This window comes from Haemaphysalis longicornis, unplaced genomic scaffold (assembly GCF_048455015.1).
Source record: "Haemaphysalis longicornis isolate Haplotype H1 unplaced genomic scaffold, Haemaphysalis longicornis Haplotype H1 scaffold_3, whole genome shotgun sequence".
NCBI classification, from domain to species: domain Eukaryota; kingdom Metazoa; phylum Arthropoda; class Arachnida; order Ixodida; family Ixodidae; genus Haemaphysalis; species Haemaphysalis longicornis.
Genome location: NW_027526335.1, coordinates 28,296,749 through 28,317,081, shown reverse-complemented (window position 1 = coordinate 28,317,081; position 20,333 = coordinate 28,296,749). Strand labels below are relative to the sequence as shown.

At 46.6% G+C, this 20,333-nt stretch overlaps 1 protein-coding gene across 1 annotated transcript in view; it reads right to left on the bottom strand.

Annotated features, from left to right (window-relative positions):
* Window positions 1–19,987, bottom strand: part of LOC144174195 (glutamate receptor 3-like) — a 31,565-nt gene extending 11,578 nt beyond the window's left edge. Inside the window, exons 1-9 of the mRNA XM_077702732.1 lie at window positions 19,397–19,987; window positions 10,432–10,587; window positions 8,456–8,704; window positions 7,524–7,765; window positions 7,287–7,436; window positions 5,762–5,950; window positions 4,273–4,380; window positions 2,520–2,630; window positions 2,124–2,333 (exon numbers count right to left, since the gene is read on the bottom strand). Of these exons, the coding sequence (XP_077558858.1) occupies window positions 2,124–2,333; window positions 2,520–2,630; window positions 4,273–4,380; window positions 5,762–5,950; window positions 7,287–7,436; window positions 7,524–7,765; window positions 8,456–8,704; window positions 10,432–10,587; window positions 19,397–19,523 (1,542 nt within the window). The 5' untranslated portion in view covers window positions 19,524–19,987. The remainder of the gene's footprint in view (window positions 1–2,123; window positions 2,334–2,519; window positions 2,631–4,272; window positions 4,381–5,761; window positions 5,951–7,286; window positions 7,437–7,523; window positions 7,766–8,455; window positions 8,705–10,431; window positions 10,588–19,396) is intronic.
* Between the last annotated feature and the right edge of the window lie 346 nt (window positions 19,988–20,333).

Genomic DNA, 20,333 nt, shown 5'->3' with positions numbered 1-20,333 from the left:
TCCTGCATATGGGGAACTATCCAAATCTGCGACTCTGGTGTCGCAAGTATTTTTCCTTGTTTCAGCGCAAGCACTGCCTTAATGGCACAAACCGATTTGGCGCTAAAACCAATTCTATCTCCATAGCCAACCCAATCGGATCAAACCGGTTTGCGTAATCGAAAAGAGCGGCAGCCGGACAGCGTTCTCTGGCTAAGCAGGCGAGCCCGGCCAGCCAGCGCCGCTGCCACCGCTCCTCTACCAGGCGCATGCCTAGGCACTGCTTGGAAACAAATAAAAAAAAATCAAACCAAATGCGACCTTCCTTCCTTTATTTTTTATTTCGCAGGTGAAGTGTGTTTTGACGGTGTCTTTTTTATGGCCATCTTTTGGCCACAACAGCGCTTCTCCCCCTTTTTTTCTTGAAACGGGACTTTTAAGGCTTTCGCCTCAAAAAAGGAAAAAAGAAAGAAGTGTCTTATAAAGTTACGATTCAAGGTATCAGCAGACTTGGAGGGCTAGCAAGGAATGGTGTCAAGATAGTTTTGGATAATTAAATTTTTCATATCATTGCCTTAGAGCGAAGTTGCAGACATGGTTGGAAATATCAAAGCGAGCGCTTTCGCATTGTGCGGAAGCAAAGCAGACAAGGGCTTCAGACTTCACATCTTTAATTTGAAAAAATCCCCGTGTTTCGGATAAAATGTTTCAAAACCGGAAATGTACGCCCATTGAAAATCGATAGACACGTAAAGAAGCTCAAAATTTTCTGATTATGTTTCGCGATGGAGAAAGATGACGTATGAATAATAGAGAACCAGTTGCACCATACTTGCAGGTTCAAAAGCAGCCCGAATCGCTGCACCGCAGTTTGATCTGGAGAGTCTTCTTTTTAACGTGACAGCGCTATCCATACTGCTTGCGAAAAATTGAAAGTGGCTTCTTCAAACCGAATGTGATTGGTAGCGTTCGAGCGGCTGCATGACCGTTTAGTTATTTTAAGTCATCATTCTGTGTTTTTGTATTCTTAAAATTAGTTTAACCCCCTACTTCAGGATATATGAATTCACGGTTGGCTTGCGTTGTTTCAGCTCTTGTTCAGCTCGACGAGCGCAGCGTTTAGCATCGATATCGGCAAAATATTTAGCTCGTCCATTCTTGGAAAGTATTAGGAGACGATAACTGTTATACAGACGGCATACCGTGCTCACACGCGGACATAAGGCAGCCTAATCTGGAACCTAACTAATCTTCTCTTCAAGTTATCGTCACGTCCTCTGTAACTTGTGCAGCTACTGCGCTTTCCGTTGGCGCATGCAGCAGTCACGATACCTACACTTCAAGGCAGTTCCGTGGCATCACGGAATGCTAGGGCAACGTCCGGCACGCGGACCGACACTGCGAAGGTCGCTTTTTTTTTTTAGTAAAATGGTGTGCTCGACAGCGTCATTCGCGGAAATTTCCCTGTTGGCTGCACGGATTGGTCAGTTGAGTGCACTGTAGCGATGCTGAACCCCATGGAACTACCTTGGAGTGTTGCACGGTCACTGTTACAGGCATTTCAATAGTTCTTAAGTAGTCGCAGTGCTAAATATCGGGGCATCGGTGGAGTGTAGTACGGTAGCAGACGACACTTTTCAAATACTCCCGCCTGTAACGCTGCACACCGAGGCCTCCGGGGGTTGCCTCTGCTATGCAAAACCTGTAGCAGCCATGGGCACATCTACAGCTCTCGCACTACCTCCGGAGTCACCAGTGGAACGTGCTTTTAAACTGGGGGCTGTGTAAATTTCTTTGTCATTTATTATATGCACAAACCACTTCTAACCTCATTATAACCTTGTTAAAGCAAAAATAACCTAGAATCCCCAAGAATAATCACCTCACTTTCTTATATAAAATGCACACGTGAAACGATGGTAATTTTTTTTTTGGTTCTTGGATGCAATCAGCGCGGACTAAACGAGGACAGCGGAAGGAACGCAAGGACGACCGCCGGTGTCCCTTTCTCTGTCCTCGTTGAGTCCGCGCTGGTATCATCCTATAATATGTCTCTCCAATCAGCCCAACTAGCTACGCTTCTGCAGTTAAATTTTTTGCTCTGCTTTTATCGGGCCTCTCTTCGACGCCATATTTTTACTGACCTTCCTCAATATCTCGCCGATGATGCCGTTCCATCCGGACTGCGCTGACTTGTCGCGAGCTCCGTACTTGTTGTCTTTAACAAGCCTGATGGTGTAATCTCGACCCATTGCACGCATCAGTTTGACGATGAGGTCCTTGCAGTAGCCTTCCAGATTATCCTCGTTGTCGCTTGTGTCATTTGCATCCTTGTACATCAGGAACGGTGGCTCCTGCATGAAGAGAGGAATCGGAACAGGAATAAAGGTACGAGCATAAACGTTAAATTATTTTAAATGAAGTGGACTCTGCGAGACACTGCACCTTGAAAAACTGCTTCAGCTTAACAAAGAATCATGCACACATCAGCCATTTTGTCGCTTTTTCTTCGAAAAATTCAGATTTCGTGCGCCACTTGCCAGTATTGTAGTGACCACGAGCTTCTTAGTGGCGGAGTCGTCCCAGGTTGGTTGATAACCCCTTTGATCTGGCTGCTTAATGAAGCCGCTTGATTGGGACCAGTAACCAATCTGCAAAGAAATAATGACTGGTGTAAAGGGAGCCAGCGCTAAAACCGGGTCGGGTAAGCTCTTGTGTGGCTTTTCGCTGGTAGCTTAGAGAATTCTGAAAGCGCAGAAAAGCTCAACTTTTTCTCTCGATGACAGGATAGACAAAGGGCATTATCAAATGCGTTAAGGAGTCCTTAAAGTACTTCTGTAATCTTATCTCTGCTCTTCAGAGAGTACACACACACACGTGCACAAAACAGAAAACTTGGGGAGCTGTTACAGCAGGGAATGCGGGGTGTGTGAGAGCGTTTCAGATCGGGTGCCCGCGTCCGCCAGCAGGCCGCAGAGGAAAGCCGTACGAAGTGTAATAAGCAAGGAAAGGCAAACAACAGCGAATAAAAAGAAATAAAACTGGTTAATTCCTTTGTCATAGGAATCGGTAAAACACGAAAGTGAAATGTACAGCCAAACCTGCAGCTGAGCATGATTTGCGGGTCGGCGGCTGCCTTGTGGGTGTGTTTGGCGAGTGACGTCCTGCTTTCGGGTCGCTTCGGCAAAGATGTACTGGCGTCATATCCGGGAAGGATACGATGTCAGGGAAATCTTGGTATATCCCGGCATAAAGCACTTACGTGTTAAAATGTAAAACCCGAAAACGAACAACCCTAAGTATAACGTACCCTTTAGCACTAAAGGTTGCTTCCCCGCAAAAAGTCCCTGTGTGCAGGGGTGCACTCTTTACAGGCCGCTTGCTTCGATGCGACGGCGTCACTTCCGTGACGGATATGACGTCAGCGAAATATTCGTGTATGCGTGAGTAAAACACTTTCGTGTTAAAAAGAGGAAGAGGTGTCTCTGTAACACCATTTCAACGACTCTGCGCCTGCCCAACATTGCTGTGCGTTTCCTAGAAACGAAGATGAGCCCTCCTATTTCTTTCTGACTTGGCATTCATGCGCTCAGGAGGCTTTGGAGCTCTGGAGTCAATGTTTTTTTAGAAACTAGACATCTAGCGCTCTGGTATTTTATACCACTCATGTATTTACTTGTAGTTACAGCTTTATCTTTATCATGTATTTACCGCTCTTGTATTTTATACCACTTGTACTTTAGACCACATCGACCGTTTTGAGGGCATTCAAAATATTTTTAAGCATTTATAATTGGCTTTTGATGAATTAAGAGGGCCATGTGAAAAATATTACTTTAAGGTCAAATGATGAGGTCAAACAAGCAAATACAAAAGTTTTTAGAATCCGAAACTATACTTCAGTTTCTTCTATAGAGTGAACATAACATCGTGCATGTAGAGACATTTATTTTTCGTGTTTTTTATCTCTAGCGGCAAAAAAATGCTTTGTTCCGGGTTCGTATTGCAGTGTGCCTGATTCGAGATATTCAGGTGTGGTAATTCATCCCAATTACGGTTGCACAGCAGAGTTTCTTTGGAGGGGGCCACCGCAGCAAAACTCCAATTTACACGATTGGAGTACAGCAGGAGAATGAATTAACATGTAATTCACGTAATTCATTCGATCTGATTGATTAGCATGAATTTAATCAGTACATCGTGCATTTACTTATCGATCTAACCATTACATGTATGATTTTGTTTTTTCTCTACTAATATTGAGATTGAAGTCCCCATTTGAACAGAAGTTACCTTTTGCATCTTTTGTTTTGAGGTGAGCTCCATAACATCGACGCTGAACCCAACTCGCTGTCCTTGTTCGTCGAACATAATCTGCCCTGTTGTGCCGTTGACTGAAGTCTGCGAAAAGAGATGGAAACCATCACCATGTTTCACAATGTCCACGTCTGACACAAACAATTTTCTGCTGGGGCCTGTAATTTTAGGACGCAAGCACTAGGCGGGTCACACAAAGCAGCACAGACGTGAAGAGGCATATTGAATCGCTATAGGTATATTAAAGTAAATCTGCACCATGCGCCTCTAATGTTCACTTCACTATCATACACAAATGCATTGCTGGAAGGATATTTTAGGGGTCAGAAAAACATAAAGGCCCTGGAGTTATTTACTAGATCCCCCCCCCCCTCTCCCCCAAATTTTAAAGAGCGATATGAGCAGTTTTGTTTCAAAATATGAAAATAAAATCCCAAGACACTGTAACAAATACACCTTAGAAGTCCTTGTAGAACTATACGCGTGGCTTTTTGAGATACGTTTCTGAAGGGAGTCGCCTAAGAATGTTTCGTATTAAAAGCTGAATGTACAAAATTACAATGTAAAGCTGGTCTACGTCGACTTTACGCTGATTAGCTCAGTTTCGTGGCAGTGCGTCACGTGAAACTAACATGCCCACCCCCAGACACCCAACCACCTTCACTGTGGAGTCACCCCTCATTGTCGCAAGCTCAGAAGGGGTATCGGCCTATTCAGGGGTGAAAACCACGGATGCGTGGGAACGGATGGTGAACACGTTTCAGGCAATAAGGTAGCGAATTGGGTGAGTTGGAGTGCGTTCATGATGCTCACCGCAGACGAAAACCAGACAAGAAGAGTAAGGACGACACAAGCGCTGAGCAGTGTTTGTGTCGTCCTTACTCTGCTTGTCCGGTTTTCGTCTGCGCTGACCATAATGAACGTTTCAGGCAGACGTGCCTGGAGCTGCATAGCGCTCGTAAGTGGCTGCGACGCTTTATGTTCGTTGCTCCATAATTACAGATGGAGAGCCGTCGTTATAATAGCTCACCTATGCCACGTCTGCACCTATGGACTCTGTAACTAGTGTATCGAACTTTAACTTCTTACCTTGTGTTCAGAGCTAAGCACGCATTTGCTCATGTTTTTTCGCGCCATCAGTGGGCGATGTTGTTACAGATGGAAAGGGTTTTACCCTGTCGCCGCTATCTTAGACTTTTCTTGTTTGATTGACAATGTTCTCGACCTGGTTAGATTGTTCCCGAAACAAGAGCCTTCAGAGATGAATGCTCGCGGGGCACACGCCGCGGGATTTTTTCGGCGAAGCTCAAACATGCACGTCACTTTGTTGACTGCTTCTCTACCGCCGGAGTTTATTTCGGCGCGCAAGGTCGGTCCAACAAACCTAGTTTATTGAAAGAACCCTGCATCGTTCTTGACTACGTGACAATATACGGTTGAAATAACGGCCGCGTCAAAGGCTCACCTTCTTGAGCAACTCAGCGATGGCCTGCCCGTGCTTGTAGGGCACGAGTGGCGAGCCGTAGCACTGCGAGCTTTGACCCGAACTGGCGTCCTGGAACAGTTCCATTCCCAGCTCTGGCCGCTCTCGGGACAGGCGCGTGAGGGTGTCGCTCACGACCAGGGTTGCGTCGTAGGCCAGGGCCTCTTCCTCCTGCGGAATCGTCAATTCAACGTAGGCGAGGGAAAGTGGAGAATAAAGGCAGGAACGCTGCTGACTTAAAGACAGGCACTACAGTCGTGGTGTCGTGTTGCATGCATCCGCCCCTTCCTATGGCGAAATAAAAATTGCCCTTTATTTATCTACAAGCTCCCTCAGTGCATAAATAACAGTTCTTAGTGAAGTATAAAACCTAAAATCATGAAAAATACATAAAAATAGTAAAACAATGGTTAACAAGAATATAATTAACACTGCATACATTTAACAAGATTTAGAAGAATCCGACATGGTCGACGATGGCTGGGACGGGGGCACTCAGCTTTTTAATGAAGGATTCGTTTGCTGTCGGCTGAGTTCGTTTGCTGTCGTCGACGCTTGGACTTTGACTGTCAGGCGGTTTGCACTTTGATCATTGGCGATTTGACTGATTGTAGCGGCTCTAACTTTGGAACTCCACCATTTGATTTTCGCACGCAAGAAAGCTTCGCGTTTCGACCATTGTCCTTCAGACGGATGGGGATTTGGTTTCTAAAGACGATAGTCTTTCTTGGGCTACTTAAACCCAGAAATTTTGGTCTGTCTGTCTGTCCGTCTGTTTGTCTGTGACTCGATTCAGCCACCCGGCCAAAGCAAAACAATGCCTGCGCAATAGTCTTATATAGTCACAGCTAAATCTACCCGTCTATGTCCGGTGTAATGTTCATACTTGTCAACATTGTTGAAGAAGAACAAGACATTACGCAAATATGAGACAACAAATCTATACAGAAGTGATTTTTGCAGTGTTCCTTTATAAAAAAAATCAAACATGCTTGACTTTTGCGAAATTAAATACTTCATCAACTGCAGAAAAAGAATTCACTCCGACGTCGCCTGCTGTCGCCCGCGCCAGTATAACGTCTGGCGCCATTTTAAGAAATCAACCGGAAACAGTTACGCAAGGTTCCACTAGATAGGTTCCACGTTCTGCTTGCAACGCACGTGGAGTAGGGAAACGCGGTTCTATAAACGTTGAAGTAGGGCGCCTCGATTAACGAGCGTCTTCGCCGTACGGCAGCGTTCGCATCGAGACACCCGGTTTGGAGCAGTGGTACGCGGGAAATTTAAAATGATGTAAGCAAACCTTTGGAATCTTTACCTTGGGAGGAGCGCGACGCAAGAGGAACAACATGAGAGGTGAGCGGGAGAGCGAAAGGAGGCATTTACTTCGCAAAAGCCGATAAAGACTATCGTCTTTTGACGGCATTTGCAACGGAAGGAGCAGGTACGCGGCAAATTTTTTTTAATTCCTAACTCCCAGTCCTGCGTGAGGTGGTGGTGGCCGTACCGTGATGCTCTCGGAGGAGCTGTAGTAGGAGTCCCTGCTCGCCGCCCTGACGGCGCTGTGGTGGCTGCTGGCATCGTCCTGGAGGATGCGCAGCGAGAGAACCTTGCTGTCCTCGTACACCTGGGTGTCTTGCCAGTGGTCGGGCAGCGTCTGCGGGCAGGGGATGTTCCGAACAGTTTTCTCACCGCGCTGGAACGTAACGAGAGCGCGAAACTTCGGAGCGTGAAGAGTACTCACGTATCGCGCATAGAGGAAGGTGTAGTAGGCCCGCCTCTTGCCGTATGCGTACTGGATGATGCGGCGCGCCGTCTCCAGGTTGCAGTCGAGCAGGATGAACTTGTCCGTGTCCCACTCGAGGTTCTCCCGCTCCTGGAGGAACTCGATGGCAGCCTTCTCACCCCGCACCCGCCGCACGTGTTGCACCTCGAGACCGTAGTCGGCGGGTAATGCGGCTAGGATCTCCTGGAGCCTGTCCAGACCTGGAAATGGAGATAGCGCATGGCGCACGTCCGACGACCACCAACGTGTTGAGGCTTGCACACTTGCTATTGAATTACCAACGCGAATTTCAATATTAGAACGCGTACCTCCCCTTCTGCCACAAAGTTGGACCTTTTCTGGCCTTTTAAAGCGAATTTTCAAGCGTTTAAGCGGAACATCGTTAATTGTAAATTCTATTAACAGTATGCCACTTCACTTGAAGCTTAACGGAATGATTTATTAACCAACTTATTCATAGCCTTTCTGCATCGCAGTTAGAGGAGCGGTTCGGCCGTATTATATGCGCTACGTTATCCGTCCTTACTTGGCTCCGTTCCCTCTCGTGTGACGTAAAGTGAACTCCGCAGGAGCAGAGCTGATCCTTTGGGCTATGAATAGAGCTTTTGTCATATAATACGACCTTTTACCTTCTCTAAGCAACAGCTTGTTCACATCCGTCATGAACCATCGTCATCATCAATCGGTCGAACGGGACGAAAAGTGCGATCCACGACCAGTGAGTACACAGACGCTCTAGTGCCTTTTTTAAAGACGGAATCACGGATCTCTCTCCTTACATTAGGGACCGCCGTGAGCGCTTTCGTCGGCTCCCATCAGTATTTCTACCTCCGGTCCTTCCCAAAGGCGAATCTGGCGTGAGTTGCACCTGCGCGCCCGTGTGAGGTCACCTTCTGTGGCGTCGTAGATGTAGTAGAGGCGTGGCCAACGGAGGCCGTGTATGAGCGCCGCCAGGGCCCCGTGCGCCTGCGGCCGCAGCGTAACGCCGAAGCGCGTGAGCTGCGAGCCCGGGCTGCGGGCCGCCGAGGCGCTCAGCAGTGGAACATGCAGCTTGGATGAAACGGCAGACAGCGCCTCGTGCACCGTGCCGCCGTCCGGAGAGACGAGCAGCGCCGCGCCCGAACTCATCTGGTTGCAGGCTGCGCAAGGGCCAGGATAAAGTGGGGTGAGGGCTCACTCAAACACTGCTTATCTGCACTCTGAAACAAAGGAAACGCGGACGGTAAAATAAAAAATGCACCCCAATCCGTGCGTTTGGTATTTTTTGTTATCCGGGCGGTTGCTGTGAGGCACACGCCCACGTGCACTCAGTATTTTTGCTAGCCGGGCGGTCGCCGCGAGGCACGCGCTATCGTGTGCTCGCTATTTTCTGTCTCCGCCGGACGGATTTGTGTCGATAAGCAGCTCTGCTGCTAGAAACAAAGCAAACAGTAAGATTGGGAATACAAAAGACAAATAAACACGACGTATGACTGATAAAAGATTGAGCAGTTCTACGGAATAAATGCTTGATCAGAGGAACGTCAATTCAATCGTTTGAGACTTACTCAGAAGATGGGAGTGACAACGACACAATAGAAAACCGAGAATCCTCATAGTCAGTCTAAAAGCGGAGGCAGCCAACTATGCTGCGCATCTAAGCCGGCAACGCTGGCTCCACATGGGTGACAGCAATCGTTAATGTTAGCGACCACCGTTCCGAAATGATTTCGTGTGGCAGCAGGGGAACTCCAAAAGGAGCGGTATTGTCCCTCATAATGTTCAACATGGCTCTGATTATTCTCCCAATGAAGCTGACTGAAATCCTGGACACTCATCACGGAATATGTGCCGACGACATCACGATATGGATCAAAAATGGATCGGCAGGAACCATGCAAGACTGCCTCCTACAGGCCGCCAACGTAGTCGAGGCCTATGCAAAAGGCTACGGACTAACATGCGCCTCCCAAAAATACCAGCTCTTACTAGCGCAAAAGAGGCGTCTCGACACAGCCATGGACATACAGATATCACTGGACGGGCATAGTATTCTTCCTTCCTCAACAACTACGCGCTACTCCATATCACATGGTCTGTGAGTTCCAGAGTAATCCGGACTTGAATCCCATTCCCAGTCCTACGTACGAGCAGTGGGAGAGTGAACTTGCCAGCTCTGACCTGAATAATTCAGTCAGCTATGGTTGACCGAAAGGGCGAAGACGTCTGGTAAAACCAACAGAGCCCTGGACTAAGGAACCCACCCACCTACCAGCTCTTCCGTCAAATAAAGTCTTTCTCCTCCTCTGACTATCAATCCACCTTTGGCTAGTGCTAAATTCAAGGCCTCTCTACGTGTATGCTTCTTTTTTTTCTTTCGTATGCTGTTCCTGTCTTCGTCTTTTTTTAGTAATTTCAGAAAAAAAAACTGAATGATCAAACCAGGTCCTAGACAAGAACCACTTCATAACTGTTCCCTTCACAGTCTTTCTTTACCAAGCAATTCCCACCACCTCGTCTCCGTTCTCCCATTTCTTGATTTCTTGACAGCTACGGTGGCCTGACCCGAAACGGGTTCCTCAGTTTGAGCAGGCGACGCCTCAGCCACGGAGCTACCGCAGCGGCTACGCCTCCCTATAACAAGTTGGGACAAAACGCTGTCATACACACGGATGGTTTGAACCTTTGGCGGCGTCAAAGAGTTATGAAATGCGGCACCAAGGATTCCCATCAGGGCCACCAGGGGAACAAGGTTCCTGTCCGCCCTTTACCGTACTTAAAGAGACGTTTGGCTGCAAGCCCTCCTTTTCTCGCTTTGAGGCGTTTTACCGTTTTTCTCCCGAAATATTAATAAAAAAGAGTCAGTGAACTTTGATGAGATGAGTACCGTCGTTGGTGACGTTGAATGTGTCATTGTCGAACACCCTGGTTGTCAACGCAGTGATCTTGTAACGGTCTCCGGGGGCTCGTTGATTGGTGTACTCGATGACGTCACGAAAGGCTGTGACGACGCGATGAGGTTGGTTCACACCCATCACCAATCCTGCAGGGGAAAAGTAAAACAAAGGCTGTACGTATTGTCGTGACAGGTTTTTGATACAAACAAGACATTTCAGAAGTACAGGTAATAGTTGCACGTACCCTACAAGTCAGTATTGTATATCTTCAAATTGTATATCATTGTGTAGCTTTTGCGGCACGTTCACGAGTGAGATTTATCGTTTGCATGCGTTGGCAATGCATATTTATGCGGAGAAGTCATTCTGTTCGCAAATGTGGTGTATTTACAAGACTCTAAATGTTTCTGACGTGAGCTTAGTGTGGCACATTATATATGCTAGGAATATTATTCTCAACTTCGAAGAAAGTATTTCAGCTGTCATTACAGAAAAAATGAGAGGTTCATTTCAGATCTTCAAATCAACGCTTCAACTAACTCATTCATTCTGAAAGATTTAATGAATGAATGAATGAATGAATGAATGAATGAATGAATGAATGAATGAATGAATGAATGAATGAATTAAAACTACAAAGAAAATCGGACCAATCAGTGTCGGAATACAATGACAAAAGGCCAGCAAGAACTTTCGAAATGCTCGAGGAAAAATGGAAACACTTGCCATATACAGTAAAGGAGTCTAACCAATAATAAAGAAGAGCACCTTCCGATTTCTTGCCGGAATAAGCAAAACGAGTAAAAAATTCAAACACGTAACTTCACGCAGACTATGCGAGCGAGAAAAAAGCGCAAGACCACAAGATAGAAATAATAACGTTTAAGAGGGAAAGTGGACTTGGTTACCATAAATATCCGCGTTTGCAGCGGAGCGACTATTATAGGCAGCACTTCTTAAGTCAAAAGCAGAAGCAGTGGCAACAGCGCTAGGAGTGCGTACGACTGCCATTTAGAATTAAATGAGCGAAAACGACAAACACGAGCGCTGGTATTCGTAATGTTTCCGTCTTTGGATCCCCTCGCGTCCCACCTACCTACCCACCTCAGCTCCCACATCCCTTTCTGGGAAGAGCTGAACCTGGTTCATGGCGTAGACGGCAAATCGACGGACAAAGACCTGGCGGCCCACCACATTAGGGTAAGTGGCGGACTCTAGCAGAGCTACAGAGCGGCCGTCTCCTTATGAACGAAGGCCCAGACTGGGCCTGTCCAAACAATAAAGTCCCCCCTCTCTCTCTCTCTCTCTCTCTCTCTCTCTCTCTCTCTCTCTCTCTCTCTCTCTCTCTCTCTCTCTCTCTCTCTCTCTTCTTTTTCTGTGCTGTCTTTTGGACTGTTTGTTAGTAAAAATGCCCTTAGGGCTAACATAATTTTTTTTGAAAGTTATACGTTAAGCAGATGTGTGCATGCGGTAATGGCGTACGATATAGAGGAGAAGGAGGGGCAAGATGGTGGCGAAATTATCTGGTTTGATGAGGGGGAGAGAAAAGTACGAGGCTACCGGCTCTGTCAATGCAATAATGACTACGATAATTTTTCCTTCGGTCGCAAACAACAAGCTTACTCGGCTCCCCCGTGTGCTCTCACCCAAAGATCAGTCATTTTACAGTTTTCCTGAAGAAAAAAAATCTAAAGGTTAAGCAGAGTGGGCCCACTGCATCCCAAAATTGGTGTTTTTCAATTTTTTCCTTTTTGCATTATGCGCCTTTACCATGTTATCGTCGTCATTTTTTTTTTTTGCTTTCGATAAATGTGACGACAGTATACTCTACAGCCCCCTATTTCCTTCCAGAAGAGTATGATGTAGCGCACGCGCTGTGAGATCAAAATATCGTTCCTTGTTGCACCATTGATCAACAACTGCGCATGGCACCAAACCGTTCATTATTTTTCTACAAAATGCGATGTAATGCGTCCCGCACCGAGCTCCAATAGAGCTAACGATCATGCAAGCACCGGAAAATGTCATCTTACTTCCATTAACGTTCCTAAAATACTTCAATTACAATGGGTTGACGTTCAGGCAGGGATGTTAGCCGTGAAGTCAAACGCAGCATATGCTATTCCAGTGAGCACCTTCTCGTGCACGATGTGAAACCGCAATCATATCGTTCCATCATGATCTCACCGCTGGTGCAACGCCGAATGCTAGTACTTGTACCCTAAACGTTTTGCAAGCCGAAGGTTAAAAGTTTTAAGTAGGACTATATCAATCTGTGCTTGGTTTCCAGATTTGTGTATCTTTGAAATGGGGTTGTTCATTTAACAGAACTGAAAATTTCCGGTGCGCGCAAATAGGAGGTTTTCCGAGCTGAAAGAAATAAAAATATTTCGGGAAACATTCTTTTCATTGCAAATCGACGATCGAATATTTTGTGTCCTAGAAAATTGCTTGCAAGAAAAATCAACCCAGCGAGAAACAAACCTTACTAATGAAGATGTTTCAATTAAAAGGAATGTGAAGTGCCGGTCAATTCCGCAGTAGAGAAGGGAGAAAAAAGATCCCCACAACGCAGACCCTCGAGGACGTGACGATGAGGGCGCAAGAAAAGCGTGCATGATTGACAGGTATTCAAGTACTGAAGGCTACTTTTGTTGTTATTATTAGATTTGTTGTTGTTATTTTGTTCTTTCACTGAGGCAGTCGCTTGTCGCGACACCAAGTTCTTGGCAAACAAAAGGCTGGCACACACAGACACGTATTAAGTTTTCTATTAAGCGAAATAACCAAGCTGCAGTAGGGACAACTAAACAAAAAAAGTAAGTATTCTTTTCGGCAACAAATCAATAAAAAACAAAGTTTCGATAGGGTCGCTTCGAATTCACAATTTAAAAGTTATTTTGCGTCTACCCCGCTAAATAATGCAGTGTACTCTCATGAGTAAACAGCGCCAAAGGCAGGAGGCAGGAAGTGACAAAACAATGTGCTGACTAACAACTGAGGTCTTATTTTCTCAGCTGTGAAAATGTAGCAAGAAGATATGCGAAAGCACCGAGATACAAAGAGCACAACTAATTGTGTTTTGAAGGACCGACGTGTGCGCAGAGAAAGGGGAAAAAATAAATACATAGTGCCATCGATCCGCGGCGAGTCGACACTGCCTGCCGAATTATGGGCGCTGCATGCACAGAAAGATAAGAGCTGTGGGCCCTGTTCTCTCCGCGCCGACTGATGATGATGCACGAGATAACAGCGTGAAGTGACAGACGGCAATCTTCAGCTGGATAAGGCCTGCAGTCCTGCAGGTTCGCATCGCGGCCTTGTACTGCTTAGAAGAACAATTTGGTCGAAGACGGTATTCCGGAAAAAACTCTGAGAGCATTCAATGCTGTGCATGTGCGTTTTGCAAAAGCTTGGCTAACCCTGAACTGGAAAGACCAAGAACGCGCAATGAATTTTAGCTGGCAGTCCAACTGTAGGCGTATCAGTTCAGTGTCGAACGAGACCAAGCAGGGCCAAATTGAACGTGTGGTAGTGACATAGGCTGCCATTACCGAAGGTGTAGGAATTATCCACAAAAACGCGTCGTGTTTGCTCAAGCAATGCACGAACCTGCGAAGAGATAACTTGCCCCCCCCCCTCTCTTTCCCTGTCCTACTTTTCCTCAACTCTTTCAAGCCCAAAAATGTCGTTATTGTTTTTCGCGCCGAAGCTACTTAAGTTCCGAGGCGCGCCGTAGTCTAACGCTACGGATTATTTAATGTCGTCTCCGTGGGTTGGAGGCACGGCATAGTAACGACAAACGCGCGTCTTCACGGATCAGAAGGGGTCAAACCCTCTCACTTGGTGAAGACATGCAATCAGTGACTCTTCCGCTAGACTACCCCAACGGCCTACGAAACTGGAAAGCTTACTTAAGTCGGAATATGGTGCTCAGGTTGCGATGAGGTGACGCAGCACGATTCATCCCAAGCTAGTTAAACCGCCTAACTCGTGGAGATAGTGACTTTTCCGTCATCGTAACTGATTCACAAAATCAACTATACAGACGACAACGATGGGGTCACACGAAGCTTTCCAAAGTCAAGTACAACACCAAACGAACCGACCCACAAGCGAGCACCAGTTTCTTAACCGCACGGTTTACTCCACTGCGATTTTTTGCGCTCTAGTGTTTTACTTACACGGGCATTCCATGGAATTGCCTATCGTTCAACCATCGTCGTCGATTCGACAGAGGGATAGTTCACTTGTTCTGTCTAATTTTGCACGTCCGTGCACCCCTCTACAAATCTAAACTGTTTCGACCATGCCGGAATTGAATGCAAACGTATCACCCAGAAAACTTATCTCCACTGCTAAACATAAAGAACATCATTCACACTTGCATAGCATAGACATATGAAATAGGGATATTCCATAAAATATCCCTATTTTATCAAATAGAGACGCGATCGGATAGACGTTACAATGAATGAATGAATGAATGAATGAATGAATGAATGAATGAATGAATGAATGAATGAATGAATGAATGAATGAATGAATGAATGAATGAATGAATGAATGAATGTGATCTTCCTTTCGTCAGTGGCACAGCCGTGGAGCCAGTACCCACTTCAGATATGCAACTAGACTTCGACATCCCCTGTGCACTTGATCAGCATTGACTCGATAAGGGATATCCGCATAAAAGGCACCGCCGAGCGATTGGCTAGGCACTGTGTATTCCGGTCATCGTGGGCTGATGTGTTTTTTCAATCTCTCGTCTCACGTCATAGATGTCGCCTCAAAACGGCAGCGCTGTTCTCGAGCTTTCGTATTTGGCCGTCTCGAGACGAGGAGTGAACTAGACTAAATTTTTGTTGACACGAGACGGCTTTGGGAACGGCTGTGCGTGCTTATTCTATATGTAGAAAAAGAATGCCGGCGATAGATACTTGCAAATGATGTGAAAGCGAAATTCATTTTGTTTTTTCCCTTTTTAAAGATACACTAAGGAGATGCAGCTGTTGGTCAGTACCGAAGGCTAGTGTTCAAATCTACCACTTAATTTAGCAACCAGCCTAGGTAAACTGTAAATTCCTAAGACGCAAAACGGGCATTTTAGCGTAAATGTCTGACAAAACCGTGTTTTTTTTTTCTGACAGAATACCCCTGCTATTCGTTCCATGCCCCGTTGAGCCGACCTAAGTCAGCTTTCTAGTTGATTAGTAAGGCGCCAAGTTTCAGCTCCGTATGTCATTACCGGCAGAGTGCACTGGTTGTAGATTTTTTTTGAGCGACAGAGGTAGCTTAGTTTTCATTATTTGGTAGTGCTTGCCGCAGGGACAGGAAACGAGCTGCTTGGATCAGAGGACAAACTAGAGTAGAAAATATCACAGTTGAAATAAAGAAAAATAAATGGACTTGGGCTGGCCATGTAGTAAGACGAATCGACAACCGGTGGGCAATAAGTGTAACAGAGTGCATACCAAGAGATGGGTCTAGAAGAAGGGGGAGGCCTTTAACCCAATGGAGGGGTGAAAAAAAGAAATTCGGGGGGGAAACTGTGGACTCGAGAAGCGCAGGACAGGAGTGGTTACAGCCTTAATCCTGTGCTGGACCTGAGTAGGCTGCTGCTGCTTATGATGATGATGATGATGATGATGATGATGATGATGACCCAAGTTATGGAGTGCTGCCTGGTCCGGAAGTAACCATAACGGAGAGGGTACACTAGAATGGTGCAACCATGCCAGGAAGGCTCTCTGGTCCAAAAACAGCGCTCCCTGACCAGAGAAGGATCTGGCCACCCTGGTGTAGTAGTTGGCCGTCACCTCCCATGACTAACCAACCCAACTCTCGGCCTTCTGTCCCCAGCAGCTGTAGAGCACCTGACCGCGGCGACGGTCAGGTCAGCGATATAGCTGAGGGTGCTAAGAATTTCTGTGTCCGGACAGGCCGCCTCTGGAACCTGAACCAACGTTCAACGCGCAGACTCTGCTTAGCGAGGGAATCCTAGCCGTTCTATTAGAAGAGCTCTCGGACATTCAGTGGAATATCATAGGGCTAAGGGAAGTTACAAGAACAGGACAAGGCTTCACGGATTGGAGTAGCGGGCATATTCTGGGCTTCCGAGGACCTCAGGAAAAGAAAGAGCACGGGGTTGGATTTTTGATCCACAGGGCGATAGCTGGAAACACGGAGGAATCCTTCAGTGTTAACGATATGGCAGGTGTTGTTGGGATGACGTTAAACAAGTGATACACACTAAAGATAGTACACGCTTATACGCCAAGAGCCAGCTACGATGATGAGGTCGTAGACATTTTCTACGAGGACGTGGAATCAGCAATAAATGACAGAAATACACAATCCACAATTGTTATGAGAGACTTTGACGCAAAATTAGGTGAAAAACGAGTAGTATAAATATCCGTGGGAAACATTGGATTAGGCACTCGCAACAGTCTAGGAGATACACTGGTTGGATCCGCGGAGAGAAATAACCCGAGTTTAATGAACACATTCTTCAACGAACGAGAGAATAAGATATGGACATAAAAAAGTCCCGATGGCACAACAAAAAATGAAATTGACTTCATTTTAAGTGACAACCCAGGTATCTGCCGGATGTGGAGGTATTAGGCAAGATTCGGAGTAGGGATAATAGGATGAGTCGCTGCAAATTAACGCTGAATCTCAGAAGAGAACGAAGGAAACTCGTGAAAAGTAAGAAACACACCATGTAGCAAGTCAGGACCAGGAAGCAGGAATTTAAAATAACTCCTCAAAACAGATTTTCGCTTTTCAACAGGAGGAACGAGGATAGTACAGATAGGTGAAATGACAGCATAACCAACATAACAACGACTATCACAGACTCAGCAGCAGCTGTGGGAAAACAACATGTAGGAAACAAACTAGAAAACTATCTCAGGAAACGGAGGAACTTATATCTAAACGTAAGATCATAAAAAATGTCGAGTCCGGCGGATCAAATTGAATTTGCAGATCTGTCGAAATTGATGAACGAAAGTAAAATGAACGACTGAGAGGAGCAGGGTAACATTACGCACTACATGGCGAAGGTAATCAAAATAGCCGAACGATTCTACACCAGGCTATATGCGAATAACGCTAACCAAGTGGAAATATCTGAGTATACAAGCTCAGCTTGCGATGTCCCACTAGTAACTAAAGAGGAGGTAGGGAAGGCACTCGAAGGCATGAAAAGAGGAAAAGCTGCAGGTGACGACGGCATAACCGTACATATTTTAAAGCAGGGGGGAGGTATTGTACTGGAACAGATGGCAGAACTCTTTTCAGAATGCACAAGGGCTCTGAAAGTGACCGTAGCCCGAAAAAACACCAACATCATTTTCATTCACAAGAAAGGAGATACCAAGGACATAAAGAATTACAGACCTATCAGCCTACCCTCAGTTGTATACAAGCTGCTTACCAAAGCAACGGTCAACCACATAAATGACAGCATAGATTTCAGACAGCCCAGAGATCAAGTTGGGTTTACGAAAGGATACTCAACAGTGAATCACATTCATGTGGTCAATCAGGTAATAGAAAACAATCTGCCGGGTACACTCAACTGTTTACATGACAGTTATGGGCTCTGAAAAAGCGCTTGTTTCAATAGATACCACATCAATGTTGCAAGCGTTAAAAGACAAAGGAATACAAGAGATGCACGGGCAGAATAATTCTTCACGAGCAAAGCGAAAAGTTCTCGATCCGAAAGGGAGTGTGCCAAGGTGATACCATCTCACCAAAATTATTCACAGCATGTCTGGAGGGGGTATTCAGGGAGGAAACACACTGACTTCTTCCCCAAAAAGCCGGCACCGAGGCAAACCACTGTGCGGGTTCTCTCAGCTAATTATCACTCAGCATGCAGTTAGTTTAAAGATACACATTATGTATGGTTAATAAAGTTCATGTACTTACGCTATGCTCATAGCCATCAGTAAGGGGTTATGCTTATACCTTGGGTAAGATTAAGTTTGGAGTGATACGGGCTGTTCCCAATCTTCCTTCTTTATAAACTAACCTGGAACCACTTAGTTCCCGGTCAATCAACCGCGCAGGGGAAAAATAAAGGGTGACTTCGTTCAAATTCCCTTTGTGGTGTAACGTCGTCGTTCTTTGAAAGCGCCACATTCGAATGGTCGCTTAGGTTATTTTAATGTTGTTCATATTTAGATATTATTGTGGAAGGTTTGCGGGATACGTTGTCCGTTACATAATAATTTGTTAAGGCTTTGAGAGAGTGGGCGACGCCGCCTAGACGTTTGAAGACAGTAATGCAAAAAATATATCACCGTACTTTAGGCGTCCACATTTTTAGACGAGAAATGGTTTTATCACATTGAATGCTTCCTCTTAAGTGTAACTACCGACCATGCGTGACGATAATGAAGTGCAAGATGAGGACTGCAGTTGAAAGCCGCCCAAGGAATGGTCCTGAACTCTTACAAACACCCTTCTTACCAATTTCAGCTCAAATCGTGCATAAAAATCTTATTACACAGTACAGAGTCACGCGTGCATTTTCATTAGGCAAAATCAACTAATTGAACCTTCACATTCTTCTTCTTATAAGGAATCCTTTAGACTTCATGAACCGTCGACGCAGTCTGCTTCTGGACAATTCAAGCAGTACTCACCTGTGGTACTCACCAAACACTTTGTAAAGTAAGCGTCATCAGCTCAAACGGCCCCATCGCCGGGTAATAGTTTGGTAAAATTTTGCGCTATGGCAGAAATATAGTTATCCAGACGCCTAGATCTCAACTCTTTATACAAATCCTGGGTGTCAAAACTCCTCCGGCGCAGGCGTTTGCCTCATTTACAATCTGTCAGTTGCCTTGTTGGGCCGCGCTGCGGCATAGGCGTAGTGTACATTTCTGAGGTACAAACTTCCCCACGCATTCAAGACAGAGAAATGCATCTCACCTATCTTCAAGGCGGCCGCGCTGTGCTGATTGAACGTCAGGTGCACCGCCAGCGAGAGGGCCAGCGCCCACCACGGAGCGCCGAGACCCGACCGGCGGGCTACTGGGAGCGCTCTCCACCATCCCATGTCGCGTTTTCCTCCCTGGCGCCCGCGGCTGCGAGCGGCTGAAAGCGTTCCTGCAGAAGCACCAAACACACCTCCGCCTCCTTCCTTCCTTTACCGTCCTAGCAGAACACCGACGAGCTGACCACCGTCACCGGGCCGCCATCTCCGTGTGATCCCGTGCATATCCCATGTCTAATAGCGAGCGCACCGCAGCACAACCATCACACTCCACCACGTTCGGCGCTCCGCTCTTCGCTTGCTTCTATTTTTGTTGTGTTCACTTTCTCACAGCGCTTGGCGCTAAACACCCCTTCCGCGCACAAGAGCGGATCCTCTCGAAGCTGCCGGGATCTCAAGTCGGCACGGGGTCGATCCTGGAAAGCCTCGCTACACAGGCTCGCGAAACGCGCGACGCTTGGCCGGCCTCAGTGGCGTCCGCCACGGCGAACTGGGGAGGCGATGGCGGCCATTGCGGGAAGCTCCAACTGTTCGTGGGTGTGGCTGGAGGGCGAGCGAGCACGGGGAAGGCTTCCCTAAACGGGAGAGGGAGGCGGGGAGAGGGGAGCGGAGGCAATATGGCGCCGGTACGCGGCGGCGGCGCGATCCGCGCTCCGCACAGCGCCACTCACGCAATGGCTCGGTCGGCTTCCTTTTTTCTAATGCAGGGCTCAACAAGCGCGTTGTGGTGGATCCTCCGCAAAACGCTCTAGCCAGAACTACTCGCTGCCTCCCGTTTTCCTTGTGTTTTTCGCCCGCCGCCCTGTTTATTCGAAATGCATGTGGTGTTTTCTTTTATATCTCTGTCTGCCCCAGCGCCGCGGTTTTGATCGC